The following is an 11,604-nucleotide window of genomic DNA, read 5'->3' on the forward strand; positions in this document are numbered from 1 at the left end:
CTTAAGACGGTGGTCAAGAGCGTACGGTGTAATATTGATAAAGATGCGCGGTCTAGGAGAGGGTTCGGTAGCGCTAAATGTGACAACTTCCCCACTATGCAGCTGGATGCCAGGGAGTGCAGGTGCGTGACTGGGCTCGGGACAACGTGGCGGAATAACAATATTTATGACGTCTCTTACAAAGACAAACGTCTTGCAGTCAGTGCAACACACTGCTCCCGCTTCAGCCTGACGGAAAACTCGCGACCGACTCAGGGCGTAGGCGACTCAACGTCCGCGCCACAGACTAACACGGTGCTCGAGTTCCATGCGGATAAAGTGCTCTCTTCATCGAAAACACGACGCCCATGCCTCAAATGGTGGCGCTAACGTCTCAACATAACCAGCTAATCATGACGCCCCCTCTCTAGTTAACACAGGTAATCATGACACCTCCTCTCTGGTTAACACAGCGCTTCCATATAAGGACACGACAGCGCCCACAGAAGGGGATAACCGAGCGCTCACAGCTTGGGATAGCCCAGCGCTCACAGCTTGGGATAGCCTAGCGCTCACAGCTTGGGATAACCCAGCGCTCACCAGTCAAATTTCCGGATAACTCCTTTCAACGCCAGGGCGCCGAGATAATACAGCACTGCTGTAGTGATAACACAGCATTCAGGTGGCGCTCACGCACGGGGTGGGGTGTATTTCCGGACAGAGTGCGCCACCGGCAGAGACCAGCATGCACGGATCAATATCCGCGGTGCACTGCGGATACGGGACATATTCTCCTAATGCTGGAACAATGACGCGCGGGGGCCCTTCTTGCAGTAACAAATGTCATTCCATGTTTCTCCCATTTACACGGGAGCAACACCATACCAGCTGTCGGAAGCAACACCATATAAGTTACAAGCAAGAGACAATATTGTTAAGCAATGTATGGCGCGCGACATGTGGCACGTGGGCTGGCAATAGTTCCAGGCAGGGATGGGGATAGCCGATAGGCATGACTTCAATGTTTCAAGCAGCGACGTGGCGATTTGCGAGGATCAACACGCTAGTTTGGACAACTAACAATGCGGCATAAATTGCACCCCACGTTATGCTCTCGAAATGAGGAGGGAAGCAAGCATGGCTTTTCCTGTGGCTCTACTTGAAAGCCGGAACAACATATTCTAAGCCTAATATTGTAGCATCAAGCAAGAACTGCATCTGGACAAATAAATAGGAACATGGAACGTTCAGTAAAACACTTCTGAAATGCAATGCGGACTTAGTCGACAGGGCTTTACACTCCCTTTCTTTAAGCATACGAACGGCATCCGTTAATTTGCTGTAACGTGCATACCACATTTCACATACGGATTGGAATCCAAGGTGCCGAGAGGCGTTGGGAGCAGTTTCCTTAACTAATCGCATGAAATATTTTGTCAGCATCTAAGAGTTTAGCGCTATTGTGCTAACAGTTATTGGCCTCCAATCTACCAGGAGATTCTGGTTAAACTACATTATCCGGCAGACATCGACTCAATTGTTCATATTAGGCGTTTCAAGCAATGCTTATAATCACGGGTGATCACAAGTATTGACAATGTCGTCAATATCTGAACTCAGGGCCTTTCTTGCCCACATCGAGTCAATGCGTAAGTTTACTTTAAAAAACTGAATCAACATCAGACGCTTGACCTTGCCCCCTTACGTTCGCGCGTGTGAATCTCATGTGTATGCTCGCAGCTCGACCGGGGTGATGTGCTCGCTCCATTGCCCGGTACTCAAAACTTAAGCTTTCTGACAATGACGAATAACAGGGGTCTTAGCAGCCGGAAACCACCGCGTCCTAGGGCGACGCTGCGGATCCCCGGTGCCCAGGCGTGGCACCACTCGGCCGGAGTCTCAAGAAGCGGGCTGCAGCGATCATAGACAGCGAGATCACAGACAGATAGCTTACGGATGCGAAACGGCAGCAGAGCCAACAGCATAAGCGCTGCGAAACTTCCCATGTCATCACCACAGCAGGCCTCCCGCAGCTCCTCTCCGCAAGAGCGGAACACAGCACAACACTCATGTCATCACCACAGCAGGCCTCCCGCAGCTCCTCTCCGCAAGAGCGGAACACAACACAACACTCATGTCATCACCACAGCAGGCCTCCCGCAGCTCCTCTCCGCAAGAGCGGAACACAACACAACACTCATGTCATCACCACAGCACACCTGCCGCAGTTCCTCTCCGCAAGAGCGGAGCACAACACAACACTAGATGTGGGCTGGGTGTGATTTACCGCCTGGTTGTTGCGGCTGCGCCTTAGTTTGATCTGCTAGGTCACTTCGGCGCGCGCTCGCCACAGCCCGTGCAGCCGTGGCCGAGCTCGAACCCAATCAGGTGGTGCGCGCTGGTGCAATAGCGAGGCCGCAACTCTGTTACCTCGCAATCAGGTGGTGCGCGCTGGTGCAATAGCGGGGCCGCAACTCCGTTACCTCGCAATCAGGGCGCTGGTGACCGCGACGCCGCGGCTTGGCTTTTGTTTGTTTCAAAGCTTGTCGCAGGACTTAATTTCAATCATGGGCAAATGGCGGCCCGGTGAAAGAGTTGCTGAAAGCTGCTCGCTTCCTTCGAAAAGCGGAGTGCATCTTCAATGTCTTTTGACACTCCCGAAATCCAACAAGTTGGCCGATGACTTTTTGCGTAATCCCGCACGAGCAAACCCGAGCCATCAACAGTCGAAACTGTTCCATGGCATGTGTCGGGTGTAGACAAATTCCATTTTTGTGAAAGACGCAAGAGCATGTTTGCTATGATATTTCAGATTGTTTCACGCTCAATGACAGGAGTGATATGCGAATCATCCCAGTTGCCGAGGCGGGACTGGTGCCCCGCCTCGGCAACTCGGTGGTGGTAAGCCCCGAGTCTCCGCATAATGTGGCCTGGGTCGTGTTCTGAGGTGATGGAGGCTGTTCTAAAGTGATCTTCAGTCTTCTAATTTCGAACTACGGCCTTAAATATTTCCTAGTTAGAAGACACTTGTGGACCTGGTAGCATTAATGAGGTCCTCATCGACAATTTGGGCACAGATAACGTTAGAGTGTCTTCGAGGTTGATAAAAAAGCCGTATGCGAAGTTGAGGGGTATCTGGACAGGCTAGACGAATGTACGAACGCTGGCTGGCCTCAGTGATGTGCCATGTCAGGACTTCATTAGGGGGGGGGGGGGGTGTAGGGTCCGACAGCCAGTCATCCGGCGCCTAGCCACAGAAAGCCATCGTTGCACATAACCTCCCCGCGAATATGACCGCAATAATAGATCATCGCGCATTGTTGACTAAACACTGAAGTAGTGATTGATGCCCACATTCCCCACGTCCATTATCTTTATTAAGTTTCATTTGTTCATGCGTGACCTTGCAACGTGGCATCGCGCCCTCCAGGACGGCAAAAGCAACTAAAATATTAGATGTATCTTTTTAGCTCAGAATGGGCTCTGACCGATTGCTGATCGCTGGATCATGTATCCCAGCTGAGTTATTCAAATATCAAGTTAAAAGGATGATCACAACCTACTTTGAAGAGCTTCAACGCTTCTTAATCAACGCAAAGTCAAAGTTGTTATCTCAATTAATACTGTCAACCAATTCATTAGAAATTGTCAAAATGGGTTTGTCAGGTTTATAGACCCTCGGGGCTCAGCTCTTTTATTATAATTCACTAATGAAGCGCTTACATAATTTTAGCCGTGAACACTTTTGAAATGCTACGTGCTGAGTGCTGGATTAAACACGTGAATATGACATGAAAGGTTTGGAATAGCAATAAACAATTCCACTGGTGTATTTACATTGAATGCATCATTCATTTGTGCATTTCATGAATTATTTTTCAATTTTGATCTAGCGCCCACAGGTTGCGGTACTTAATACGCAGCTGCATCAGTAATATTAGAATCAACAGGAACAATGGACAGCTAAGCACATAAACAATACAGTAGTAGACACACAATACACCAACAGTACAGAACATTCCAGTTTGTTATTTTCCAACTACATAAATACCCGGTGGAGCGGTGCTCCCGGCTTCCCGCATATTCCTCTGTTAAGGATAATCGTCCAGGCATAACACAGTTCCATCCAGCGCACGCAGCGCGCAGCGCACCCGCGCCGAATCAGGCGGGAAGCTAGGCCACCCGGCCTCTCTGAGAATCAGGCGGGAAGCTAGGCCACCCGGCCTCTCTGAGAATCAGGCGGGAAGCTAGGCCACCCGGCCTCTCTGAGAATTGATGATAGCAGGGCACGGGTGCAACAGTCTCCAATATGCAATTAGGTCTGGTATAATTGGATGCCGAGTCGGCGGACGTCGATCTATTCCGAGTGTAGCCAAAGGAGACGGTCCGCTGGCGAGTCTGAAGTGTGGCCGAAGGAGACGGTCCGCTGGTGAGTCTGGAGTGTAGTCAAAGGAGACGGTCCGCTGGCGAGTCTGGAGTGTGGCCAAAGGAGACGGTCCGCTGGCGAGTCTGGAGTGTGGCCAAAGGAGACGGTCCGCTGGCGAGTCTGGAGTGTAGCCAAAGGAGACGGTCCGCTGGCGAGTCTGGAGTGTGGCCAAAGGAGACGGTCCGCTGGCGAGTCTGGAGTGTGGCCGGAAGAGGGTCCGTTGAGGGGGGGGGGGGGTCGGAGTCCATTCGGAAGAACGTCCTCTGGTGGGCCTAGAGCACGTCCGGAAGGAGAACCTTTAGGGTCTGGAGTCCGGCCGAAAAAGGGTCCTTTGGGTCTGGAATCCGTCCGAAAATGTTTCTTAAGGACCTGGAGTCAGGCCCAAGGAGGATCCTTTGGTGTCTGGAGTCAAGCCGAAAGAAGGTTTGCTGATGGGTCCGGAGTCTGGCCAAAGGAAGGTCTGTTGGCGGGTCCGGAGTTCGGATAGCATAGCTGAGCCATCAGAGGCCGTCCGCCTGGATTCTCGTTATGCCAGTGGCAACGTGTGTATAACGCTGCAAGCTGCGATCACGTGAGTTCGGCTCCTGCAAAAGTGATCACGCTTGCCTGAAGGCAGGCAGGCACACGCATGTCCGCGTCAGGACGTTGTGTAACATGATGCCGAGCATTCAGGACTTTTAGGACTTTTAGGATTCAAAACAGCATTACAAGCTGTGAAAAATTATCTGTCTTGAGCACTTAGATGGAGCGATCAGCGTGTTCATGATTTTAATGGGATGTGTTCGTCATTACCACTTCACAACTTCTTGCGCAACGATGACCTTGATCCGACTGAGGTGGCATTAGGATGATGTATCTTAGATGTTAAACGCCCTTTTCAATAAAAAACTCAGTGAAGATGGCCCCACGCTGTTTAAAGGGATACGACGAACACGACATTAGTGCTACAGCAATAACTCCCACAGACTTGAGTGTTGCATTGACTCTACTGCAAAATATCATGCTTGACACGAGACGTACACAACAAAACCTTTTCTTCAAAAACTGATACACACCATTACTTTTACGGCGGTAACTAACATAGTCATCACTTAATACAACATTGTTTCTACTGCAATGACTTAAACACGACATAAGTGCTACACGACAAGCCTTTACTTTAAAAAAATGTATGCCGTTAATATTTCTACTGCAAACGTATATACGGCCTTATCGTATTCAGTTTTTTTGTGTTAATTTCATCCCTGGCTTTTCAAAGAAAAAGAAATGGCGTGTGATATGATTGCTGTCGTGGGTCTGTCGATCGTAATATCTTAAGCAGAAGTAATTTATCAACAGCATACAGACACCTTTAGTCTGATTTGGACCGTCCACGTGCTCTCATCTGTGCGCTTTCCTCGGGGATTTTGGTGAGGACATTGTGCTAGATGGGTGGAGGGCGTTTACCATTCCAAACCGCCTTTACTCCTGCCACCAGCCTTAGCCCCTTTCACTCGCACTTACACCACACACCCGCATCTACCCCTTCCGCTCGCGCTCACCCCTCCACCTACGCTTACCCCTCCCACCCATGCTTACCCATTCCACTCGCCCCCTTCCCATCCGCGCTCACCCCTCCACCCGCGCTCACCCCTCCACCCGCGCTCACCCCTCCACCCGCGCTCACCCCTCCACCCGCGCTTACCCCTCCCACCCACGCCTACCCATTCCACTCGCCCCCCTTCCCATCCGCGCTCACCCCTCCACCCGCGCTCACCCCTCCACCCGCGCTCACCCCTCCCACCCACGCTTACCCATTCCACTCGCCCCCTTCCCATCCGCGCTCACCCCTCCACCTACGCTCACCCCTCCACCCGCGCTTACCCATTCCACTCGCCCCCTTCCCATCCGCGATCACCCCTCCACCTACGCTTACCCATTCCACTCGCCCCCTTCCCATCCGCGCTCACCCCTCCACCTACGCTTGCCCCTTCCACCCACGCTTACCCGTTCCACTCGCCCCCTTCCCATCCGCGCTCACCCCTCCACCCGCGCTTATCACTTACAACCCACGCCTACCCCCCCCCCCCCCAACATTTGCGCTTGCCCCTCCCATCCGCGTTTACCACATCCACCCGCGTTTAACGCTCCCACCCATGTTTTGAGACACGGTCGCGGGGTCGCGGGGTCGAACTCAGTGAGCGAAACTAAGGATGAGTGAGCATGCCAAACAGTGACAAACCACAGTTCTCGTATGTAGACCTGGGCTTAGTGAAATTGGCGCTGTCTGTAGAACTTGGCCTACTCTTAGACTTGATGCCAGATCCACCTCTGGCCGGCCTGCACGGTGTCCCGGAACCGTACCAGACAGCGAAACTAGGGCGGCTGGCCGGATGAGGCTGTTCGGGCTAGGTTTGGACAAAATGCATATTTGCCATTATTGGGAGTTTCTTACACGAAAAAAACAAAAATAAACGTCCCCTAACAGATAGGTTGTTTAAACACCAAGTTGATATGCATTGTTCGATTACTTAGAATGTTTCTCTAGCCAATAAATGTGCTTTCTTGTGTTTAATGGCAAGCTGACCTGAGCTGTCACATCTGGAAGTGGTCCACCACCACAGCGGCCTGGCCGGCGTCGACTGCGCTACACGGGCGGACGGGAGGCGGCCTTAGAGAAACGGACGGGAGACGGCCACCATCGGCCAACGAGTCAGCAGACCGTGTCAGATGCCATTGTCAAGCGTCAGACCACTTTCCGCAGCTGACGTATAGTGCGAGCACATGCTCCAGGATGGCACGCGGCGCTGACGAGAGCGGCGCCGTGGCAGTGCCGGCAGCGGGCGCTCCAAGGGACCCCGCATGTATCGCGGGTCTGGCCAATGGCGGGCCACTGCGCAGGTCAGTCTCTTCACGTAATGTTCCGGATCCATCACGCTCAGGCAGGGCGCACGCAGGATTTTGTAAAAAGGGACGCAACTGAAAGTGTTCGTTGGAAAGCACTTTAGACACGTCGCAGGTACACGAAATTTGTACATAGCGTACTAGCATAATATATTTTCGATCTACTTTTTAAGAGTGTGTCTTGATTTTTTAAGTGTCGATATTCATTCACATGCATATCAATTCATGACAAAAGTGATTATGAAGGGGGATGGGGTAAAGTCCCCGATGTTCACCCTTTTGAATACACCCACGCACTCGAAAAAACAAGGACCAGTTCTGCGAGCTGTCCCAGCTTAAAGTCCGGCAGGGTCCGCGCCTTGTCTCAATGCCAGGGTCAACTGAACGTTTGTCTGTAACCTTGCAGAATGTGTTTTACTGGCGTCCGATCAGCGGACACCACACCAATATCCATTGGCTTTCAGGTCTCAAGAAGTAGCCCAGGCTGGCGGATTATGATGTCACTGCAATCAGTCAAGCCACATTCTCCATCCCTCCAATGACAAGCCAAATAGCATCACAAATGCAACCCTTCGCAAGCTTGTCGAAACGCCAGTCATTGATGCGAACGTGACCGCGGTTGGTTGCTGAGCTTTTATTTGCGGACAGCAGATTGCGTGATCCACTCAGGAATTATGGATTACCATGAGTCCGACATTGTCTACAGACGGGGGCTGTGGACGAGAAATATTAACGTGCATTCTGTCTCCTATCTCAAGTCCTGTACTTACCGCGAGGTAACCGTTAAACAAGCCGTTGCTGCGCGCCAGGTTTTTACAGTACAGCTTGCTGTTGTTTTGGTCCAGGCAGTAGCGGGTGTACGGGTGGCAAATCTCCTCGAACTGTAGCAAACAAAAGCCAATGTCAGAGAAGTCACCGAAGCAGCCATATGATCAGAACACTGCGAGTCAAGCCAAAGGCGACGCCTTTTCATTGCGCAACGAACTTGGGAGACGAATGAGCCGTCCCCGTCTGACCCACCACGACGAGACGAGTGAGCCGTCTCCGCCTGACCCACCACGAGGAGACGAGTGAGCCGTCTCCGGCTGACCCACCACGACGAGACGAGTGAGCCGTCTCCGGCTGACCCACCACGAGGAGACGAGTGAGCCGTCTCCGGCTGACCCACCACGAGGAGACGAGTGAGCCGTCTCCGGCTGACCCACCACGACGAGACGAGTGAGCCGTCTCCGGCTGACCCACCACGACGAGACGAGTGAGCCGTCTCCGGCTGACCCACCACGAGGAGACGAGTGAGCCGTCTCCGGCTGACCCACCACGAGGAGACGAGTGAGCCGTCTCCGGCTGACCCATCACGAGGAGACGAGTGAGCCGTCTCCTGCTGACCCACCACGAGGAGACGAGTGAGCCGTCCCCGTCTGACCCATCACGAGGAGACGAGTCAGCCGTCCCGTCTGACCCCACAGGAGCTGGGCAGGCCACTGTGCGAGAGCGTCCCTTGTTAACCAGCGACACGATTCGATGCGTTACCCACCTGAGCAAGCCCTCCCGCATCTCCGTGATGTCCAGTGGCTGACGCGACTTCCTGGCTTTGGTTAGCATGCGTAAGACGTGGTCGTGCCAGAAGTGTCTGTTGGCGGCGTAGATCTCCTGTATGTTTGAGAAGAGCTTCTTCCGTATCAACCTCAGTCAAGATGCGGCTATTCTGCAGGTTGCAGAGGCAGGACAGGAAGAGCTGTGGACATGGTTGTTATTCTTAGTAGGTCCTCTATTAGGCAAAGACCGCATCGTATATCGTGCGAGCGCACGTGTAGCCGAAGCTCGGCCAGTAGCCCCGGTGCGCCTGTCAGCGCATGTCATCCGGCAGCGCGTGGTGGCCAGGCATCAACGCATGTCCACTGTTGACTGATGAAACCAGAGGATGCCGAAAAACCACGCCATTTGTTTATATAACGATCACATATGATCAGACGGTCAGGAAAACAACTCCCACTTCACCACCCGCAGGCCAGAATACACATAAAAGTCCCACATATGAGATTGAAGCGCGTCAATCAAGATCAACGACCTCAACGCTAAACGGCTTCATACGCATCGACCCTAAAAATAATTGTGATGTATCTGCTCAAACCGAAATCTTCGAATTCAATGTTAATTCTGGCTCACCGGTACTGAGGCGTGATCCATAGCCAAAATTCGGTCTAAGTGACATACATTTGCATGGATCTGGGTAAACATTTGACTATCACAATTCAATTTCTCAACTTGTTCAGTACCTGTTTGTACTGAACAGCCCTGGTGAGGGTAGGCGACGCTCTGCGAAACTGCGATTCTGGGAAGCCTGGGTATTTGTTCGCTGAAAACCCGGGTTCGAACGAACTGATCTCTTTCGAACCGCATCCGTCCTAGATAAATGGCCACTACGAAGAGAAATTACTCCGCGCTGGCCAAGAAATTGACAATCTCTGATACAAAACACGAAGCCACCATTGAGACAGGATTCTCGCAGTCTTCAAAGATAGTCGATGGCAAGACTGTCTATGCTTACGGCTCCCAGAATCCCTGCGCCGGTATGCTATCCGAACAACGACCCGGTGCAAAAATTGCAAAAAAGCTAGGCCTCGAGTACCAACTGCGACCAGATAATGACAAAATCCCCACGTTCTCGGAACTGAAGACGACCAGCTACCGACGACGGGCGGCTGACGACGGCGGCGGTTAACGATGACGACGGCTAACAACAGCGGCGGCTGACACGACGGCGGCGGCTGACGACGGCGTCAGCTGACGACGGCGGCGGCTGACGACGGCGCCAGCTGACGACGGCGGCGGTTCGGCCGTCGAGCTGGCGCCCGCTGATGACGCCGGCGGCTCGGCCGTCTGGCCGGCGCCCGCTGATGACGCCGGCGGCTCGGCCGTGGAGCCGGCGCCCGATATTTGCAGCGGCCGCCGACGAGCTAATCTCCTGTTTTCGTCGAGCGCGGCCTACCCTGGCGTGACCCAGCATCGATGACAGAGGTCTAATCGGCGGCGCAGCGCGTGCCGTATCGAGCCGAGCCGGCGTGCCAGCGGCCACCGCCCGCGAGGAGCGCGGAGCCGCGTCCGACCGGGCGGGCGAGGCGTGGCGCCGTTCCGAAGCTGCGCACGTCCGTTCGCCGCCGGACATATGACCGGTCCGGCGACCGCAAGGGGGTCATTTGTCTGAGACGCTGAACTCGCGCCGCGCCGACGGCGCCGAAAGACATCGGAAAGACGTGCGGCTGCGAGGGGACGCAGCCCGAGAGGCGGGGGCGGACGATGGCAAACCGGGGGAAACACGGCGAAGACAGGATACCCGGGGAGGAGAGGTACTGGTGGGGCTCTCTAGGAAGGCGGCCGAGGACCGTGAAGCTGGAAAGATCGGGCGAAGTGCTGACAAAAACATGGAAGCGACGCGTCTGAGTGAGACTCATGAGGCGGAAGGTGAACGAGGCGGCGAATTATCCTCAGATGCTGGAACCGTATCGTCAGATCTCTAGCCTCTCGTGCTCGGGTGAACGAGCTAAGGCGCCCATCCCAGGAAATGTTGCCGGATGGAAACCGGCCACCGGTCCCCAGGAGACCCGATGACTCGAACGGATGCAATACAAAACGTAACACACGATATCTCCACCAGCTCAAATAGGAACATATGCCGGCACCAGACGGCTTTCAACCGCCAAAAGCCAACCGCCCGCCAGCCAGCCATCTGCCAGTGCCCTATCTCGCATGCATGCCGGCGTCTCCATAGTGGATGCATTGAGCCATCAGCGTTCGCATGTCAGGGCCATGAGCCGTGCAAGACACCCGGGGGGCTGGGGCGGCTGGCGACACCGGGCGGCGGCGGGGCGGCGCGTCCAACACCCTCTGCAGGGCCACGCTGCGGCACCCAGCCGCCGGCGGTGTGCCGGCGCCCGACCGCAGGCAGGCCGCCGCCATTCGGTCGCTCGGACGCCAAACACAGCACCGCACTTAGCCGGCGACGGCGACCGAGCTGTCACGTCTGCAGGCACAGCGCCCGCCGCCTGCAACAGGGCCGAGGGCGGGGCCGCCCCGGCCGCTGCCGGCCGAAAACGGCTCGAGCGCCGGGAAGATCCCCCCGGCCGGCGGCCGAGGGCAGAAGTTTTGCACTCTCGTTATGAAGTTTGTCTTAGGCGTAATGAGCCAGATGACTGTCAAACAAGTTCGATGCTTGAGACACGCTCTTGGTTTCGTTTCCTGGTCAGTAACTGCTAGTTAGAGCGCGCCATTTCAGCGGCATCATTTTCGTGGTGACAGTGACAGAACAGAAGTGTGGG

At 54.2% G+C, this 11,604-nt stretch overlaps 2 protein-coding genes across 2 annotated transcripts in view; both read right to left on the reverse strand.

Annotated features, from left to right (window-relative positions):
• The window catches only part of LOC119095935 (pleckstrin homology domain-containing family G member 5), a 29,382-nt gene extending 21,209 nt beyond the window's left edge, over positions 1-8,173 (reverse strand). The window contains exon 1 of the mRNA XM_037218791.1: positions 8,059-8,173. The gene's annotated coding sequence lies outside the window, so the exon portion shown is untranslated. The remainder of the gene's footprint in view (positions 1-8,058) is intronic.
• A 62-nt stretch (positions 8,174-8,235) lies between these two features.
• LOC119095924 (pleckstrin homology domain-containing family G member 5) lies at positions 8,236-8,959 on the reverse strand (the record flags this gene model as incomplete). The annotated part of the gene is given in 2 exon segments (XM_037218780.1): positions 8,236-8,272; positions 8,823-8,959. Coding segments are annotated over 2 exon segments (174 nt in total), but the record flags the coding sequence as incomplete, so codon positions are not given.
• Positions 8,960-11,604: the final 2,645 nt, after the last annotated feature.

This window comes from Pollicipes pollicipes, unplaced genomic scaffold (assembly GCF_011947565.3).
Source record: "Pollicipes pollicipes isolate AB1234 unplaced genomic scaffold, Ppol_2.1 Scaffold_1796;HRSCAF=2101_pilon_pilon_pilon, whole genome shotgun sequence".
NCBI lineage: Eukaryota > Metazoa > Arthropoda > Thecostraca > Pollicipedomorpha > Pollicipedidae > Pollicipes > Pollicipes pollicipes.